The sequence below is a fragment of the Pristiophorus japonicus genome, chromosome 3, assembly GCF_044704955.1.
Source record: "Pristiophorus japonicus isolate sPriJap1 chromosome 3, sPriJap1.hap1, whole genome shotgun sequence".
NCBI classification, from domain to species: domain Eukaryota; kingdom Metazoa; phylum Chordata; class Chondrichthyes; family Pristiophoridae; genus Pristiophorus; species Pristiophorus japonicus.
In genome coordinates this window covers 311,220,003-311,240,781 of record NC_091979.1, presented here as the reverse complement: position 1 = coordinate 311,240,781, position 20,779 = coordinate 311,220,003, and the positions used below count along the sequence as shown (strand labels likewise).

The following is a 20,779-nucleotide window of genomic DNA, read 5'->3' as shown; positions in this document are numbered from 1 at the left end:
GAGTGGCTTAGTCAGTCACGTGATGTTCACAAGACTCAATAAAACCCCAGCCAGTTGAATTGAGGGGATCCACGATGAGGCAGGTGTTATATGAGCTTGGTGGATGAACTGGTAATGTGTATTGTGATTGTTAAACCTTTGCTAATAAACTAACTTATTCTTAATAGCAATGTGTTGCTATGAATTCTTAAGCAAAGAACCCATGAAGCAAATACATTACAAAATGGTGACGAGGATGGGAGGAGTTTCTTCATGAAGAAATTTTTGATGGAATTTCCATTTATGAGAGAGCAAATGCAAGCTGAGCACAGCAAGGAGATATACCGGCAGTGTGATTCCCAAATGAGATTCTGGAAGTACCTTTTTTTTTTGTGAGTACTGAACAGTGTTGAACTGACAAAAGGAGTTTGTGGAAAGTCATTTAGAGTCATTGAAAAGCAATTCAAGATTATTGAGAGTGATTAACGGCTATTAAGCTAAGAAGACAATATGGATGTAACAATGAGTTATGTCAATATTTTGGGAGCCTTTGACAAGAATAAGGAATTGTTTAGATCCAACAGTGAAAGATTGCAAATGTTTTTTTTAGAGCTAATGACGTCAATAAAGTCGCAACAGGTGTGGCAAATTCACAAATAAGGAATCAAGCAATGCACGAGAAGATGAACGCTATTCTGTCAGTCATGATTGGTGCAGAGAATTATGGTATCTTAGTGAATTTGTTAAACCCAAAAATGGTTAAGAGTACTTTATTCTCAGACATACTACAGATATTGAAGAATCATTTTGATCCACAGCTTTTAGAAATAGAGGAGAGCTATAAGTTCACAATGAGAAACCAAAGACCTGATGACACCATCAGTGCATACATTGTTGCCATAAGAAAATTATCATTACACTGTAATTTTGGAAGATTCCTGGATAGGGCTCTTCGAGATAAATTTGTATGTGGACGAACAGATGAACGCATCCAAACAAAATTGTTAGATATGGATGATCTCTCTTTTGAGTAAGCTTGCAAGATAGCCACCTCCATAATCAAATATTAAGGGATTTCACCTATTACCAGCAGTAGCAGCAATTTACAGCCACAGGGCGGTAGAAATGCAGACGAGGGTGAGCGCTAGTAGGAGGAAGAGTTATGAAACCAAGGAGAATAGATGTCATAGGTGTAATGGCAACCATATCGCACAACATGTCAGTTCAAGTGGCCAAGAAGTTACCGGTGCAAAGTAACGAGACACATTGCAGCCACATGTAAATCCAAGGACAGGCCCAATCATAATCAAAGACTTCACTGGCTGGAAACCAATCAGAATAGTGTAGATTCACAAAGGAAGACACAAATAACCTTCTGATTGTACTATGGGACAGTAGGTCTAGTGAGAAGGAGGTACTGAAGGATATCCTTATTAAGCAGGAAATTTTGTTCGGGAAATTGATGGGATTGAAGGCCGATAAATCCCTGGGGCCTGATAGTCTGCATCCCAGAGTACTTAAGGAAGTAGCCCTCGATATAGTGGATGCATTGGTGATCATTTTCCAACAGTCTATTGACGCTGGATCGGTTCCTATGGACTGGAGGGTAGCTAATGTAACACCACTTTTTAAAAAAGGAGGGAGCGAGAAAATGGGCAATTATAGACCGGTTAGCCTGACATCACGAGTGGAGAAAATGTTGGAATCAATTATTGAAGATGAAATAGCAGCGCATTTGGAAAGCAGTGACAGGATCGGACCAAGTCAGCATGGATTTATGAAAGGGAAATCATGCTTGACAAATCTTCTGGAATTTTTTGAGGATGTAACTAGCAGAGTGGACAAGGTAGAACCAGTGGATGTGGTGTATTTGGTCTTTCAAAAGGCTTTTGACAAGGTCCCATACAAGAGATTGGTGTGCAAAATTAAAGCGCATGGTATTGGGGGTAATGTACTGACGTGGATAGAGAACTGGTTGCCAGACAGGAAGCAGAGAGTCGGGATAAACGGGTCCTTTTCAGAATGAAAGGCAGTGACTAGTGGAGTGCCGCAGGGCTCAGTGCTGGGACCCCAGTTCTTTACAATATACATTAACGATTTAGATGAAGGAATGAGTGTACTATCTCCAAGTTTGCGGATGACACTAAACTGGGTGGCGGTGTGAGCTGTGAGGAGGATGCTAAGAGGCTGCAGGGTGACTTGGACAGGTTAGGTGAGTGGGCAAATGCATGGCAGATGCAGTATAATGTGGATAAATGTGAGGTTATCCATTTTGGGGACAAAAACACGAAGGCAGAATATTATCTGAATGGCGGCAGATTAGGAAAAGGGCAGGTGCAATGAGACCTGTGTGTCATGGTTCATCAGTCACTGAAAGTGGGCATGCAGGTTCAGCAGGCGGTGAAGAAGGCAAATGGTATGTTGGCCTTCATAGCTAGGGGATTTGAGTATAGGAGCAGGAAGGTCTTACTGCAGTTGTACAGGGCCTTCGTGAGGCCTCACCTGGAATATTGGGTACAGTTTTGGTCTCCTAATCTGAGGAAGGACATTCTTGCTATTGAGGGAGTGCAGCGAAGGTTCACCAGACTGATTCCAGGGATGGCTGGACTGTCATATGAGGAGAGACTGGATCAACTGGGCCTTTATTCACTGGAGTTTAGAAGGATGAAAGGGGATCTCATAGAAACGTATAAGATTCGAATGGGACTGTACAGGTTAGATGCGGGAAGAATGTTCCCGATGTTGGGGAAGTTCAGAACCAGGGGACCTAGTCTCAGGATAAGGGGTAGGCCATTTAGGACTGAGATGAGGAGAAACTCCTTCACTCAGAGAGTTGTTAACCTGTGGAATTCCCTGCCGCAGAGAGTTGTTGATACCAGTTGATTGGATATATTCAAGAGGGAGTTAGATGTGGCCCTTGCGGCTAAAGGGATCAAGGGGTATGGAGAGAAAGCAGGAAAGGGGTACTGAGGGAATGATTATGCATGATCTTATTGAATGGCGGTGCAGGCTCAAAGGGCCGAATAGCCTACTCCTGCACCTATTTTCTATGTTTCTATGTTTCTATTTTAGTGTATATGTAGTGACGGGCAAGGCAGTACATTCCTTTTGTCAGGATTTCAGAGCATTAGTGCTGATTAATAATCGATTGATTAATATGACAATAAATACAGTGGCTGATTGCTCAAGAATGAGTCAGGGTGTGTATTACAAGGATTTCATGGACATACGCTAAAGGCGAGCTCAGCAGAACTGAATACATATTCACGGGAAAAACTGCAGATGTTTGAACAAATGGAGTGTATAATACAATACCAGGGGCAACAAGCAAGATTACCTATCATTATAGCGAGATACGTCAATCGGCCGACATGCAAAGATTGGCTAAGAGTGCTTCGATTAGATTGGTAGTGTCTGTAGTACAGAAATGGTTAAGTCTCGGCTAGATACTCTGCTGGAGAAATATTCTAACATGTTTGAGGACTCATGCAAGGGCATCAAGTAATACAATGCACATATTCGGATTAGGTCGGATGTCAAACCTATGTTTTGTAGACCAAGGCCATATGCATTAAAATGGCAGGTTGAGGAAGAGCTTGATAAGTTGGAAAAAAATTGAGTTTTAGTGAAGAATGATGGGAGTGACTGGGCCACCCTGTTAGCTGTAGTTCCGAAGGTAGACAAAACGATATGGCTCTGTGGGAATTATAAAATTACCCTGAATTGAGCAGTTGATGATGAACAGTACCCTTTACCGACATCATAGGACCTGTATGCAGAACTGGCAGGAGCCAAGGTCTTCACAAAACTGGATCTCTCCCACGCATCGGCTCAAATCAATGTTAACAAGGATAGTCAGCAGTATCTGACAGTCAACACACACAAAGGTTTATATTCATACACTAAGTTTTCCGATGGTACCAAGTCCTCACCAAAGATATTTCAGGCTACCATGGATCAGATCTGACAGGGAATGGATGTTTGTGCAATCAAGATGATTTGTTAATAGCCACCGGCACAGAGAGGGAAAACCTGGAAATCTGGGAAGAAATTCAGACGGTTCAATGACCATTAACCGAAGCTGAAGAGGAGTAAATGAGCGTGAGGTGGTTTATCTAGGATTGCAGGTTGATGAAAATGGTCTCCAACCAGTTAAGGAGAAAGTGCAAGCCATCATGATGGCTCCGGAACCGAAAAACGTTGCTGAATTATGATCCTTTCTCGGCATGGTCCAATATTATGCTTGTTTTCTTCCTGGACTAGCAATGGTGCTCGCACTACTCCAATGTTCATTGAAGAAAGGGGTGCGTGGATATGGGACAAAGAGCAACAGAATGCATACGACACATGCAAGCGACGCTTGAGCAGTCATGCTCTTCTCATCCATTATCATCTGACTCGTGAACTAAGACTAGCATATGATGCCTCTGGGTAAGGTGTGGGATCAGTGACCAGCCATGTTATGAATGATGGGCATGAAAAACCGTTTGCCTTTGCATCAACAATAGCGAATAAAATTATGCCCAGATTGAGAAAGAGGCTATGGCCATTATATTTGATATTAAAAAGTTTTACCAGTTTCTCTTGGGATGCCAATTCATGCTAGTAACCGATCACAAACCATTACTAGCTATCCTAGGCCCAAAGGAGGAAATTCCATCCATGGCAGCTTCCAAGGTGCAAAGATGGCCTATTTTATTGTCTCAGTACCATTACAGAATCATACGCTGAAGCAGAATGTGGTGGTGGATGCCTTTTCTATGTTGCCTCATGAAGATTTTGAAATTGGTCGCAAACAGTCAATCTTTACTCGAGATGCCGTTGCTGAGGACTTCGCAGTCACTGCCTCTGTTATTGCAGAGCACACACAGAAAGATGCTATGTTACAGCGGGCCTATGAGCACACCCTGTGAGGGTAGTCTGAAGATCAGATGCATTTAGATGAGGAGATAAAGCCCTTTTATCATCATCGGCATGAATTATCATATGAGCAGGGATCTTTAAAATAAGGCCTGAGAGTAATCATTCCCAGTACACTATTGGCCAAAGTCTTGACGGAACTTCACGGTGAGCATACTGACATCGTGGGCATGAAAGCGGTGGTCTGAAGTTTTGTTTTTTTGGCCTGAGTTGGATAAAGACTTGGAAGTATTTGTAAATAATTGTACTATCTGTCAAGACTGCAGGATCAGGCCAGCTAAAACACTGCTGCAAACATGGACTTGGCCAATGAGACCATTCCAAAGGAGCGGTGAGGGGCAGTGATAATTTTCTGGCTCTAATCGATAGCCATTCAACATTTGTGCATGCTATGGCCTGCCCAAAGAAATGATGTCAGATAATGGGCTGCAATTTCAGTCCATGCAATTTGCGAATTTTGCCAGACACAATGTTATCAAACATACGTTGGTAGCACCATATCATGCTGCTTCGAATGATGCAGCTGAAAGGTCAGTCAGGATTTTCAAGGAGGCTTTGGGGAAACAAGTTCTACAGACTGGATCATCGGTGAGCATGAAGCACAGGTTAGCAAATTTTCTTTTCAAATACAGAACAACGCCCCACTCCACAACAGGGTACACACCCGCTGAATTACTGATGAAGCGTAGGCTGAGGGCGCGTCTCAGTTTATTGCAAACGAACTTCTCTGATAAGGTGGAGAAGGCACAATTAGCGCAGAAACGTCATTATCATTCCGGTACTAAAGAGCGGTGCTTTCAAAAGGGTGATCAGGTCAGAGTTCTCAGTCCATTGAAAAGGGCAAGTACACGCAAATGGGACATTGGTACAATTATTTGGGTATGTGGCACCAAGCAGTAGTTGGTCAAAATTGGTGAATACTTCAGGAAGGTTCACGTGGATCAGATGTTTCTAACGAGTGATGTACCTTTAGTGCCACGAGTAGATAATTATGAGCCTGACTTGGACGATGATCATGGTGAGTTGGCAGGTCCAAGTACTTCAACGGACACAATAGTAACAATGTCCATATCCCCACCAACTCAGATACAAGCGACTGAAGGCGATGCTGCAGGTATGGCGCTGTTACATTTAAAATAACTCCACAAGACTGCATATCTTAAGCTCAAACTGTTGTGACCTCAGTCTCTTCATTGAGGAGGCAGCATGGTAGACTGCCTTTTATACCTGCTTGCCCAGGGTGTGCAGGTGACCCTTGGCTCGCCCACAGGTGAGCCCCCTGGTGGCAAGTCTTACACATTGGTGATGTTTACACACATAACAGGGACAATCTTGCGGAGACGCTATCTTCCAGAGGGGGAGGTGGAGTTGGGGTTCAGTTGAGAAGATCAACGAGGAAACACAAACCAACTAGGCAGGATATTGATAACTGGGAATATCGAGATCTTAGAAAGAAAGCTAACACGAGGACGGATGTAAGGGTTCCAAGGAAACTCAAGGGGACACAGGATGACAGCGATCAGGAATCCTGGGCTACACGACCTGAAAACAGAAATTTTCCAAGACGATCTCCGGAGTCAAATAAGAATATAGGAAATGGGCATAGCCAGCCTACTCCAAAGAAATTGAGGTCAGAGCAAGTGGAAGCTTAAAGCTTACAAAAGATGCTCAGGCTCAGCAGTCGAATGTATAAATTGTAATCATGATAAGTAATCTTTTCAAATATTGTATAAATACCTTGCTTCTAAAAAAGGGAAAGCAGTGTAATGTATGCAGCTGAGAGTAGGCTCACAGGTTTGTAGAGCTGTTGAACCGTCCGGAGGGACTGGAGTGCATCGTCAGCCCCGGCAACCAAATTTTAATTTGATTTTATGTTTTAAAATTTAATTTGTTTTAATTGCCGGTGTTTTTAGTGTCCCCCTCCCCTTTTATAGGGGGCACTTGGAAAAAAAATTTGATTTTAGTGCCCAAAAAAAAACAAAAAAGGGCCTTGAAAATGTTTGGAGTGTCCCCCAGATTGGGGGTCACTTGACCTAATGTTTATTTGTCTCCTTTAAAAGAGTTGTAGAGCTGTTGAACCGTCCGGAGGAGGCGGGGGGTCCCCGATGGAGGGCACTCTACGCGGGAGTCCTCCCACTATTTATCGGGGACTTGGCCTGGAGGGTGGTGCACGGAGCAGTCCCGTGCAATAAATTTTTAAGTCGGTTCACGGGCTCCCAGGCCGCCTGCAATTTCTGCGGTCTGGAAGAGTCCGTGTTCCACGTTTTTATTGAATGTGCGAGGTTGCAGCCCCTGTTCCATTATTTAAAGGGGCTGCACCTCAATTTCTGGCTGCACTTCAGTCCCACACTCCTGATCTTTGGGCACCCTGTGCGGAGGGGAGCGGGTAGGTCCGAGGGCCTCCTCGTAGGACTGCTCCTGGGTACGGCCAAGGGGGCCATCAGCCGGTCCAGGCAGCGGGCGGTCGAGGGGGTTGTTCAACCCGACTGCCTGCCTCTCTTCCGCGCCTACATCCGGGCCAGGGTGTCCCTAGAGATGGAGCACGCGGTGTCCACCGGTACGCTCGCGGGCTTCCGCGAGAGGTGGGCGCCGGAGGGACTGGAGTGCATCGTTACCTCCGACAACCAAATTTTAATTTGATTTTATATGTTTTAAAGTTTAATTTGTTTTAATTGCCGGTTTTAGTGTCCCCCACCCCTTTTATAGGGGGCACTTATAAATTATGGTTGTAGAGCCAAAAAAAAAACACAAAAAAAACTACAAAAATACAAAAAAAAGGGCCTTGAAAAATGTTTCGAGTGTCCCCCAGATTGGGGGGGCACTTGATCTAATGTTTATTTTGTCTCCTATCAAAAGAGTTGTAGAGCTGTTGAGTTGTGAATGGCTTAGCCAGTCACGTGATGGTCACAAGACTCAATAAAACCCTGGCCAGTTGGGTTTAGGGGATCGACGGTGAGGCATGTGCTTGTGAGCCTGGTGGATGAACTGGTAATGTGTAGTGTGACTGTTAAACCTTTGTTAACAAACCAACCAGTTCTTCATAGCAATGTGTTGCTACAAATTCTTAAGCAAAGAACCTCTGAAGCAAATACATTACAGCAGAGAGATTTAGGCAGGGAGTTCCAGAGGTTAGGGCCTAGGCAACAGAAGGCAAGGCCACCAATGGTTGAGCGATTATAATCAGGGATGCTCAGGAGGGAAGAATTAGAGGAGTGCAGACATCTTGCGGGGGTTGTGGGGCTGGAGGAGGTTACTGAGATAGGGAGAGATGAGGCCATGGAGGGATTTGAAAATAAGGCTGAGAGTTTTGAAATCGAGGCATTGCTTAACCGGAAGCCAATGTAGGTCAGCGAGCACAGGGGTGATGGGTGAGCGGGAATTGATGCAAGTTAGGACATGGGCAGCTGAGTTTTGGATCACCTCTAGTTTATGTTGTGTAGAATGTCTGAGGCCAGCCAGGAGTGCATTGGAATAGTCAAGTCTAGCGGTAACAAAGGCATGGATGAGGGCTTCAGTAGCGGATGAAGTAAGGCAAGGGCAGAGACGGCGATGTTACGGAGGTGGAAATAGGCTGTGGATATGTGGTCAAAAGCTCATTTCAGTGTCAAATATGGTACCAAGGGTGTCAACAGTCTGGTTCAGCCTCAGACAGAAGTTGGGGAGAGGGATGGAGTCAGTGGTTAGGCAATGGAGTTTGTGGCAGGGACCAAAAACAATGGCTTCGGTCTTCCCAACATTCAACTGAAGAAAATTTCTGCTCATCCAGAACTGATTGTCAGATAAGCAGTCTGACAATTTAGAGACCGTGAAGGGGTTGAGAGAAGTGGTAGTGAGGTAGAGCTGGGTATCATCAACATTCACGTGGAAACTGACGCTGTGTTTCTGGTGATGTCGCCAAGGGGCAACATGTAGATGAGGAATAGGAGGGGGCCAAGGATAAATCCTTGATAAAAGGCCAGAATCAAAGGAATGGAGAGTTTGGATTAGGGGGAGTGGGGGGAGGAGGTTATTGTGCTGGAGGAGATTACAGAGATGGGGAGTTGCAAGGCCATGTGGATGAGAATTTTAAGTTGGAGGTGTTAGGAGAATGATAGCTAATGTAGGGCAGCAAAGAAAGGGGAGATGGATGAGTGTGGGATAAGATAGGGGTAGCAGAGTTTTGGATGAGATGAGGTTTACAGGGTGTGAAGGCTAGGAGAATATTGGAATAATCAAATATGCAGATGACAATGATATAGATGAGGGTTTCAGAAGCAAAATGGCTGAGGCAAACAACGTTATGGAGATGAAAATAGGTGATTTTTGTGATGGAGAATATATGGGGTCAAATGCTCAACTCGGGGTTAAATAAGAAGCTGAGATTGCAAACAGTCTGGGATAGAATTGGTGGTGAGGGTATGCAGTTTGTGCTGGGGGCTAAAGATGATGGCTTTAATTCTAATAGTGGATGTAGAGCTGGGTGTTGCCAGTGTACATGTGAAAGCTGAACCCATATCTGTAGATGCTGTCGCCAAGGAGCAACATATAGATGAAGTGAGTTCCAAGAACAGATACACTAGTGAAGGCATGGGAAGAGATACTTTGGAATACATTTGGATGGGCAAGCATGGAACCAAGTGAAGGAAATTGCATTTAGCTGGACAATGGATGAAAGGCATTGTAGGAGGATGCTGATGTAGACTGTGTCAAAGTTTGCAGAATGGTCAAAGTGGGTGAGAAGGGATAATGCGCCACGGTCATTGAAGTAATTTGTGACATTAGTTAGGGTTGTTTCGGTACTGTGATAGGGATAGAAACCTGCTGGAGAGATTTGAACATGAAGTTATAGGAAAGGTGGGCATGGATTTGAGAGAGGACATTACTTTTAGGAATGTACCATATATTTACAATATATATTAATGATTTAGACAAAGGAATTGAATGTAATATCTCCAAGTTTTCAGATGACACTAAGCTGGGTGGCAGTGTGAGCTGTGAGGAGGATGCTAAGAGGCTGCAGGGTGACTTGGACAGGTTAGGTGAGTGGGCAAATGCATGACAGATGCAGTATAATGTGGATAAGTGTGAGGTTATCCACTTTGGTGGCAATAACAGAAAGGCAGATTATTATCTGAATGGTGACAGATTAGTAAAAGGGGAGGTGTAATGAGACCTGTGTGTCATGGTACATCAGTCATTGAAAGTAGCCATGCAGGTATAGCAGGCAGTAAAGAAAGCAAATGGCATGTTGGCCTTCATAGCTCGAGGATTTGAGTATTGGAGCAGAGAGGTCTTGCTGCAGTTGTACAGGGTCTTGGTGAGGCCACACCTTGAATATTGTGTACAGTTTTGGTCTCCTAATCTGTGGATGGACATTTTTGCTATTGAGGGAGTGCAGTGAAGGTTCACCAGACTGATTCCCGGGATGGTAGGACTGACATTTGAAGAAAGACTGGATCAACTAGGCTTATATTCACTGGAATTTAGAAGAATAAGAGGGGATTTCATTCGAAGCTTATAAAATTCTGACGGGACTAGACAGGTTAGATGCAGGAAGAATGTTCCCGATGTTGTGGAAGTCCAGAACCAGGGATCACAGTCTACGGATAAGGGGTAAGCCATATAGGACAGAGATGAGGAGAAGCTTTTTCACTCAGAGAATTGTGAACCTATGGAATTCTCTGCCACAGAAAGTTGTTGAGTCCAGTTCATTGGATATATTCAAAAGGGAGTTAGATGTGGCCCTTATGGCTAAAGGGATCAAGGGGTATGGAGAGAAGGCAGGAGTGGGGTACTGAAGTTACATGATCAGCCATGATCATATTGAATGGTGGTGCAGGCTCGAAGGGCCAAATAGCCTGCTCCTGCACCTATTTTCTATGTTTCTATGTTGGAGAGGAAAGGGAGGTTAGAGATGGGATAGACGTTTACAAGAACAGAAGAGTCAAAGGTGGTTTCTATTTTGGGGGTGGGGGGATGGGGGAAAGGGAGGGAGGTGAAGACAGTATTTTGAAAGGAAGGGGACAATGTCTGACAAGGTCAGCTATCATGGGGACCAGAAAGGGATGTTGACGGTGAGCATTTTGATGGGAATGAGGTCAAAAGAGCAGGCCGTGGGTCTCATGGAAGTGATAAGATTGGACATGAGCTGGGAGCGAAATTAGAAAAAGATATGGGTTCAGGGTTAGGACAGGGGTGGGAGGAGGCTTGGCTTGGTGGGCAAGGGGAAGCAGCAGATACAGCTGAATGGATCGTCTCAATCTTAATGACAAGGAAGTCCACGAGCATTCCACACTTCTTGTTGGGGGTAAGGGTTCAGGGAACAGGGGAGAGGAGTCTAAGGAGATGGTTGGTTGTAGAAAAAAGAAGCAAGGGGTTATTTATGATCTCAGGATGATCCTGGAGTAGTAGACGGTTTTGGCTGAGGAGAGTGAGATCCAATAGCACTTGATGTATTCCAACCAGATCTGGTTAAATTGTTGTGTGCCACATACATTCAAATCTGCGTCGCTTGAACTTGAGGGAACAAAGGGGGAGGCCATGATGGGGTATCGACTCGGATTGGAGAGAGGAAAGTATTTAGCGGGCACAAGTGTATCAAAGCTGGTCATGAGGGAATGGTCCGCTGGCTGACAAACTATTATGGTTAATGGACAGTCAAAGCCTAGGCAACTGTGATTTAGAAGTCTAGTGGTAAATGATTTGAGGGAGAAACTCGGAGTGGGGCTTGGGAGGGATGAGCAGATAAGGAGGATTTTAAAGGAGAGGTGAGAGTGGTGGAACCAGATGTCAGGTTCTCTCCTTTAAGCATATCAGAGAAGTAGGGGGAAGGTCCAAGATGTGATTTGGTGATAAGGGCCAAACTGGTGGCGGTTTGGACGGAACAGATTGTGCAAAGTACAGGGTGACTTAAATAAGGGGCAAGGTGTCACCAGCTGTGCACGAACAGTCAGTCATAGCCAGCATGTTTGTGCAATCATCCAAAATAATGTCATGGAAACCAAGGGCCTTATTCACGGGTCAATGGACATTCTAGATGGAAATGCAGAGAGGTGTTGCAATTGTCGGCTGCTGGCAGAGTTCAAGGTAGAATTGGTGGATGCTGTGAGCAGGATAGGACGAGCCAATGAAGTTGGCCCCCAGCAGGAAGCTCAGCGAGAAAGAAGGATGGAGGAGCTACTTGAAGGAGGCAGTGAAGAGGCTCAATTGTTCCTTCCGAGAATGCCAAGAAACTCCATATATTAAATTACATTTCTGTTACCTTACAAAACCAGTTTTACATTAAAAAAACTACCCGTGCTGGCATGGCCTATATTAAGTTTAATTCACAAATTATATTCAGCTGCAAACTGTTGAAGTTTGCCTAATATCCCTTTTTGTCGACCGACAACAATGTGATTACAATTTTTGTTATATGCAGCTGGTTTAAAAGCACGGATAAATGCTTGGAGGAAGCTTGCTTGCTCACACTCCCATATGAAGAAATTCGGTTGTGGCCCACTTTTGAAAATTTAGCGCCAGGCGCAAAGGATTCTGAAGTTCTTCTAAAGTCGGCTTTAGCGCCCCAGGAAGGAAGCAGCGCGGTAAATCAAGCGCTAATGACCTCAGTGGGGCGCTACCACCAGAGTACGAACGAATTTCAGGTGACTTACACACATTCAGCAGTCACCCTTCAATACATCACACTGGCTCATTCCAGTTCTTAAAGGGGAGGTTGTATCAATCTGCAGCTGCTCATTTTCAGCATTCCTGCAACTGAAGTCACCCTGAGACCAACTGAAATACTTTATGGCTATGGCTGCTCCCAAGCCAAATCCAAGGGAGAGAGCTAATCCGTTCAATAACGCCAAATTGGTGGCGGCAGTGGAACAAAGGATGGAACTGCTGTTACCAGCAAGTGGAAGGATGCCATTACCCCAGGTCTTCAGGGCAGTGTGGGAGGGACATGGCACAGGAGGTCTCGACCAGTAGTGTTGTGGAACGAAGCCTGACGCAGTGCTGTAAAAACGACCTCAGTCGGGTGGTCAAGCTGAGTGCATGCTTCAAAGGGCCCCACAGCATCTGAAACTCTGTCTGTGCACACTGCGCAAAGTAACCTTCCACACCACTCACCCATCAAACATCTGCACCTGCTCAAACTCACATCCCCATCTCATGCCTTGCCTACATTCACAGCTCATTAGCGAAGGCAGGCACATCTCCTAGGCACATAGCTGGACTTTTACAGGCCAAGATGGCACACAATAGGAGGGAGCAGCAGAGGACAGGTGGGGGTGAACCTTGGCTCCAGTAGCTCTCAGACCTCGAGGAGCGAGTGTTGCGACTCATTGGGCAGCAAGCAGGTGGTAGACGTGTGACGGTCAGCGATGTCGATCACATTGGGGGGGGCAACAGCGGTATCTTCATCCCGTCTCGTTTCCTCATCCCACTTCCCCCTCAGACCAGAACGATTTATCACTTTCCAGCTCCTGATACTGTCTGCCTTCCTTGCTCCATTCCTGCCCCTCTGCCCTCAACTTAACGTGAGTCTTGTGCCTTTATGCTTTCAGATAATCAGCAAGCAGATGACCAGCATGCACCTGTGCCCCCCAATGAGTGACGAAGGAGAAGGACCCAAGCACCGTGTCACTGCATCTCTTACCCGCAGACACCACATCAGGGATTGGCACGACGTGATCCTTAGAGGCAAACTTAGTAGAGGGGTCTGCACTGGACGATACACCGGGGATGAGTGGGCTGCAGCATGGCCAAGGGGAAAGGGTAGTTCGGGGGACAGCTCACCGGAGGGAGAGTTCATTCGCGAGTTCTGCTGCACAGGACTCAGATGAGGACCTCGATGGAGAGGCATTCACAACAAGGGTGATGGCCATGCACTTCAAAATGATAGGTGCAATGGCAAGGGTGCCCGAGACCCTCTCAGCAATGGTAAGGAATGTGCCTCCAACATTGCACAGAGCTCTGAGCACACCATGAAGCCCATCGCTCCCAGAGAGACCGTGGGGTCCCAGACCGCATGACACATGACATCGGCGATGTGGCAGCTTCTATTGCAGCACAGGCAGAAGCAACGCTATGTCTTAGTGCTGCAATGCAGAGAATGGTTGCTGGCATCGAAGCTCAGACTGCTCTCATGCAGGCTCAGCTGGCTGCCATGTGAGTTCGAAACGCTGCCATCGTCGCTGGGTCCACCACAGTCGACCGGGGATCTTACGATGTTGCAGCAGGCCAGCAATCTGTGCTCCAGCAGATTGGTAGGGATACTGAGGTGCTGCCCCAGGGGAGTGGCAGTGGAGCAGGAACCTGCTGTCCTCTCTCAGGATGACAGCATTCCTGATCTCACCACTGCCACTCTGCCATTGTACTTGTCGCTGCAGGTCATCCAGCCAGCCCAGACTGTCGCCGCCCAGCCTGAGGTGCAGCCTTCCAGGCCCAGAACTGGCTGAGGGCGTTCTGCAAGGCCATCTGTAGTCTCTGGCCCTGACACACGGCAGCCTTCCAGCAGCCCTGCTGCAGCCACTGGGGAGACACGATGAAGGAGCATTAGAATAGGTAAAGGCAGTGTCAACTTAATTGTTTTATATATATTTTTGTGGCTAATGTTTTGTGATAAAAGTTTAATTGGAATGTTGCATATTTGGTGCTGTCCCTCATTTCAGTTTTGGGGCTTTGGTATGGAATGAGAAATTGATGTAATAATGGGGATGTGCAGACCAACCAGGAATTGGCGTGGATTTCATTGGAACCGAAGTCTGCTGACACGGTCACAGACCACCTTTGAATAAGGCCAATTGAGTGCTTGCCTCCTCCACCGCTGCTGCTGCTGCTCCTGTTCCTGTTCTCATCCTCCACCTCTTGCTCCTCCTCCTCAACCTCCTTCTGGTTGGCAGACAGGAAGCAAAGAGTAGGAGTAAATGGGTACTTTTCAGAATGGCAGGCAGTGACTAGTGGGGTACCGCAAGGTTCTGTGCTGGGGCCCCAGCTGTTTACACTGTACATTAATGATTTAGATGAGGGGATTAAATGTAGTATTTCCAAATTTGCGGATGACACTAAGTTGGGTGGCAGTGTGAGCTGCGAGGAGGATGCTATGAGGCTGCAGAGTGACTTGGATAGGTTAGGTGAGTGGGCAAATGCATGGCAGATGATGTACAATGTGGATAAATGTGAGGTTATCCACTTTGGTGGTAAAAACAGAGAGGCAGACTATTATCTGAATGTTGACAGATTAGGAAAAGGAGAGGTGCACCGAGACCTGGGTGTCATGGTACATCAGTCATTGAAGGTTGGCATGCAGTTACAGCAGGCGGTTAAGAACGCAAATGGCATGTTGGCCTTCATAGTGAGGGGATTTGAGTACAGGGGCAGGGAGGTGTTGCTACAGTTGTACAGGGCCTTGGTGAGGCCACACCTGGAGTATTGTGTACAGTTTTGGTCTCCTAACTTGAGGAAGGACATTCTTGCTATTGAGAGAGCGCAGCGAAGGTTCACCAGACTGATTCCCGGGATGGCGGGACTGACATATCAAGAAAGACTGGATCAACTGGGCTTGTATTCACTGGAGTTCAGAAGAATGAGAGGGGATCTCATAGAAACGTTTAAAATTCTGACGGGTTTAGACAGGTTGGATGCAGGAAAAATGTTCCCAATGTTGGGGAGGTCCAGAACCAGGGGTCACAGTCTAAGGATAAGGGGTAAGCCATTTAGGACCGAGATGAGGAGAAACTTCTTCACCCAGAGAGTGGTGAACCTGTGGAATTCTCTACCACAGAAAGTTGTTGAGGCCAATTCACTAAATATATTTAAAAAAGAGTTAGATGAAGTCCTTACTACTAGGGGATCAAGGGGTATGGCGAGAAAGCAGGAATGGGGTACTGAAGTTGCATGTTCAGCCATGAACTCATTGAATGGTGGTGCAGGCTCGAAGGGCTGAATGGCCCACTCCTGCACCTATTTTCTATGTTTCTATGTTTTCCTGAGGTGGTGGAGATATGCCTGGTAGCCTTCATGATGGCCAAGTTGTACTGAATACAGCAGACAATGACAAAAAGGGACACCCGCTCAGCCGAGTACTGGAGGACTCCTCCCGAGCGGTCAAGGCAGCGGAGCCATTGCTTGAGCACTCCGACGGTCTGTTCAATGAAGTTCCTAGTAGCAGCATGGCTCTGGGCAGGGGTGTTAGGGTTGTGGAGGGGAGTCATGTGCCAGGTGGAGAGCAGATCGCCCTCGTCTCTGAGCAGCCAGCCGCGAGCTTGATGCGGTGGCTGGAAGGGGGCTGGCACACTAGTCTGGTGCAAGATGACTGCATCGTGGTTACTGCCAGGATAGCGGGCATTGACGGTGATGATTCGGCATGTGTGGTTGCACACCAACTACACATTAAGTGAGTGGTAGCCTTTGCGGTCACGGAATACCTCAGGATTGTTATGCGGTGCCCGCAAAGCATCATGGGTGCAGTCAATGGCGCCCTGCACCATGGGGAAGTCCGCTATCCTGGCAAAGCCACATGCACGCTCCTGTTGCTTCTGTCTGGTGATGAGGAAGGAGATGTAGTCCCACCTCCTTCTGTGACCTCGCAGATGCAGCAATGGATGGCAAACTGGGAGGAGGTGTTGGGGATGTCTCCTGGTGCATATTGGAAGGATCCACTGGCTTAGAAATTGAGCGTGATGGTAACCTTGACTGCCACTGAGAGAGCCGTCCTCAACTTAGTGCGAGGCTTGAGGTCTGGTTGCAGGAGGTAGCAGGGCTCTGTGACCATGACCTTGCTAAGCGCAGCCTTCGAGTACTCAGTGAAATTGAAATAGGAGAACTGCTGCCAGAAGTTCTCTTCTGACAGGATACGGCCTGCTGTTGGCATGTTGGGCCTCCTACCTCTGACCACATTTTGTACACTTTCTCTGAGCCTCAGTTGCCTCCAGCTGCAGCGCGAGGTCCAGTGCCAGCAGAGCCCCCATGAAACGAGTTTCAAATCTGACCTCAATGAAAGTCCAGAATCTTTACGAGCCACAATACTCCTTCAACTGCAAATCGCTCAAATCGGTTGAAACGCCTGTCTGCCTATTTGAAACTAAGGAGGAAACATTATTGGCTGATTAAAAATTCACCGGATGCCGGTGCCTTTAAATAGCGCCCCTCTAGCTGTCAATCGACTGAAACCCAACTGCTGAACTGTCGTTGGCAGTGCCAGGCGCGAAACCAGGGGGTGAGGCCAATTTTTGTTCTGGGGCGCTGCGCACGGTGATGACATCAGCATCGCCGGGCGCAGCAGAGTGGGGCGTTACATGTTACCGGCGCCGTAATACCCCCGCCGAATTTAGTCGGAGGTGCTGTTCTCGCACGCCCGGTCACAAACTCATCTGAGCCCCATTAGCGCCCGGGACGTGCAAAGTAGCCCAATTTCTCCTCCATTATTCTGTCCTGGAAGAAAATAAAATCTCACAAAAATCAAAACAATAAGTGCAGCAATTAACTGAACTAACAATAGCTTTTTAAATTTAAAAGCTAAACATGCAACAAAATATAACGGAGACACACAAACTCAGACCATATTTGCATAATTTTCTACATTCATTGTAAAAAATTGCCCGCGACAGACTCAATGCCACTACATGAGAGGGCCATTCCCAGTCCAAATTCTTGTCAGAGTATTGTAATAAGGTACTGTCATTTTCATGCACTGTTATCATTCTGATATTTTGATTCTTGGGAGGTAAAGTTTTCAAAAGCTTTCAATAAAAAGTGGAAGATTTAAGAACAAAAAGAGAATTGCACTTCAATATTTAATTACTTGTTAAGATAATACTTCTTTTGGGCCAGTGTTTAGCCCTCAGCACTGTGCATGATCAAATTATACAATGACCTCCTACAGAACTATTGATTTACCGATGCTACCCAATGGCTTTATTTTTTTTTCATTTATTATTCTCTCAAATGAATACATGTTGCAGGAGACACACAGAACAATCCTCAAGTGATGATCCAATAGCCATTTTAGGTAAGCAGTCCCAGATTTCTGCAAGCTTCTTCGCAGATGTGCTTTCACATATTTGTCCATAATATTAACACTGCATTTTGGTGTCTCTGAATTGCAGTAGAGTTGACAAAATGGTCGGGTCTAAATGGAGTCTGTGGAAGTTTTTAATGGGCCAATTACAATGTTACATGGGGGCACCAAAGATGGGGGTCTATAAAGTTGCCCTTGCAGAGCCTGTTTTTTGGGTGCTAACTGGCTCACTACGCCCTCAACATGGCGCACAAGAAGCGTGGATAAATTTCCGGATGGATGTGCCTCACCCGCCATATTGGGAAAGGAAAAAAATTAAGCATACATTACCCATGCCTGAAACAGGTGTAAGGCTCTTTGCATATGCAAATAAGTGGTCTAATGCCAGCTTGAGGCCCCGTCTCCAAGACTGGTTTGCCTGGAAGCAGCCAGTGCCCTTGCTCAGGAAAACAAGCCGTGTGCCATGTGGGAACTGTAGAATGTTTTGTGTGTCCTCGACATCCACATGGACGTGTCTCTGCCCGCTGAAACGTGAGCACAGGGTTTCTGAGCTTGAGGAGCGGCTGGTGTCACAGAAAGCTGAAAGTTTCTTGGATCACTTGCCAACCAAGTAAGTATGTAACTTACCTGAACATTGGAAGTGCACACTTTGAAAATTACCCCCTACACTTCATCACTACTTACACTGCAATCCAGTGACTAATCTATAATAATTGCAAACAAAAATAAAAAAAGTAATCATCTTGACTTACTTCTTGAAGGAACCCTGAGGTTTGATCTGAAGAACAGTAATGAATCTGCCTGGATTCTAATTTCGTATTCTTTAATGGATTCATAGTCCAACGTTTTGTTTGTTGTGATGACTCCTGTACGATTGTTGATCTTAAAGACTCCTGAAATAGGAAATACTTAATATTTTATTTTCACAAGAAGGCAGCAACAAATTATACTCATTTGAATTTTTTAAAAACTTACTTTAAGATGTTACAGATGAGAATTCACCAGAGGAGCACTTTCCAATTCGCAGACTAATAACTTTCACCTTCGGTCATCAAGCACTCTAATGCCAGTAATGCCACATGTGAGATACACAGTAAGAGAATGGAGCAGGAGAGACCCAGCAATTATAAAGGGAGGGGGAGAGACACAGTGAGCATGAAGGGAGGGGGAGAGACTATGGGCTCAATTTTCCCAAAGCCCGTTTTCTGGCATATTGCCAGAGTTACGCCCGGTTTTCTAGGCCAGAAATGTGTCAGAAATATTTTGCCAATGTTTCCCCAATGTATAATTCAAATTTGGCGCCGTGCAGCGTGTCCAGTCTCCTCGGGGGGGGCGGGGTGGAGCCTGCTGTCTGCGCCGAAAAATGAAGCTGCACCTTTTGCGCATGCACGGGGAAAAAAAGGTTACGTTTTTGACATCGTTCCAATGGACGCGCATGCTCAGTACAGCTCGGATTTGGCAATCGGCCATTTTTAAAGAGCCAGTTGTGTGTGTGAGAAGGAGTGCTGTGTTGGAGCATTGGAATACAAGATGCAACGCAGTGCAAGGACCAAGAATTTCTTACAGGATGAAGTGGAGGCACTGGTTACTGTGATTGAGAACACATGGCAGGAGCTGGACACCAGCAGAGGTCACATAAAAGTTCCACCCAAAGAAATGAAGAAACGGTGAAATCAAGTCGCAGAAGATTACTGGGCAGTGGTGAGCACCACGAGATCTGGAGGCCAGTGCAAAAAGAAGCGGCAGGACCTTGGTCAAGTCGTTAGTGTAAGTAATATTTCCATTTATTCAATGGAATTGCAATTGTAAATGTGACCACCTGTATATGTCCCACCCAGTAGAAAGACACCTTTTCTAAAAAGTTGCATTTTCATCTTTGCAGAGGAAGGTGGCACATAAATAAAAGGGAACGAGCTTGAACAGGAGGAGGCCCGGCAAATCTGCACCCACTGACACTCTTGGCAGAGAGGGTCGCTGCTTTGATGGGTCCTGCCTGGAAAAAAGCAATCAGTACTGCACAAGCCGGGCCCACACTCGAGGGAGAGGGTAAGTCGTGCAAATTCATCTTGGGCCTTCAAATCAACCTGCTGCCTGACCTGCGCTGTGTGAGCCTACGCATACCACCCATCCAGCCCCCTCCTCTGCTGCTAACCATTTGACTGTCCTGTTATATTTTGCAGAACTTGAGGCCAACCCTGACAACGCAGAAGACGTTTCAGACACGGATGAGCCTGAAGAGGAGAACATCTTCCAATCCAACCCTCCAGACCAAGAACATGAGTGGGAGGGGGAGGGGATGGAGCTGGATGAAGCTCCCACTGTTGTACTGACTTTGGAGGAGGTGCCGCTCATTGAGGTGACAGCCCCTTCCGTGACTAGTGGTTTGAGTGTTGGTGGGATATTCCATGGTTTCACACCTTCCGAGGTTGCAGGTCCCAGTGGTGGGATGCAACCATATTTAAATTAAACTTTTGAAAGAAGCTCAAAACGGCAGGAAAGCAGGCAGGCAGGACAGGTTCACAGTTCTCTCTCTCCACAAGGTCTGTATGGATGGACCACACCCAAAGCTCTTGTGACTTCTCCCCTTCTCTGTCCTCCCTCCCCCGCCCTCACTTATTGCAGTCTTCATTGCACAAGGCACCTTGCTCTCCGGGCTCCAAGCCTTCCGATCGGCACCTCGCTCTCTCTCTCTTCCCTCCTCTCCTCCCCTCCAGCCCCACCCCCCCCCCCTCACCCCCGCCACGGCTTATATTGTAACCGAGCCCCAAGCCCCTGTGTCCGGGCGCGAGGCCGATTCTGCCGGCCAAAGCTGCAACCCTCCAGCCCTGCTTCAAGATGTTCGGTGGTGGCGTGTGAGAGAGCAAAAAAAATGAGAGGACTTCTGAAATCCAACAAATT

General features: G+C 46.4%; 1 protein-coding gene across 1 annotated transcript in view; it reads right to left on the bottom strand.

Moving 5' to 3' along the window:
• The window catches only part of pcdh15b (protocadherin-related 15b), a 1,866,923-nt gene that overhangs the window by 205,686 nt on the left and 1,640,458 nt on the right, over nt 1–20,779 (bottom strand). The window contains exon 27 of the mRNA XM_070875055.1: nt 18,634–18,774. Within this exon, the coding sequence (XP_070731156.1) occupies nt 18,634–18,774 (141 nt within the window). The remainder of the gene's footprint in view (nt 1–18,633; nt 18,775–20,779) is intronic.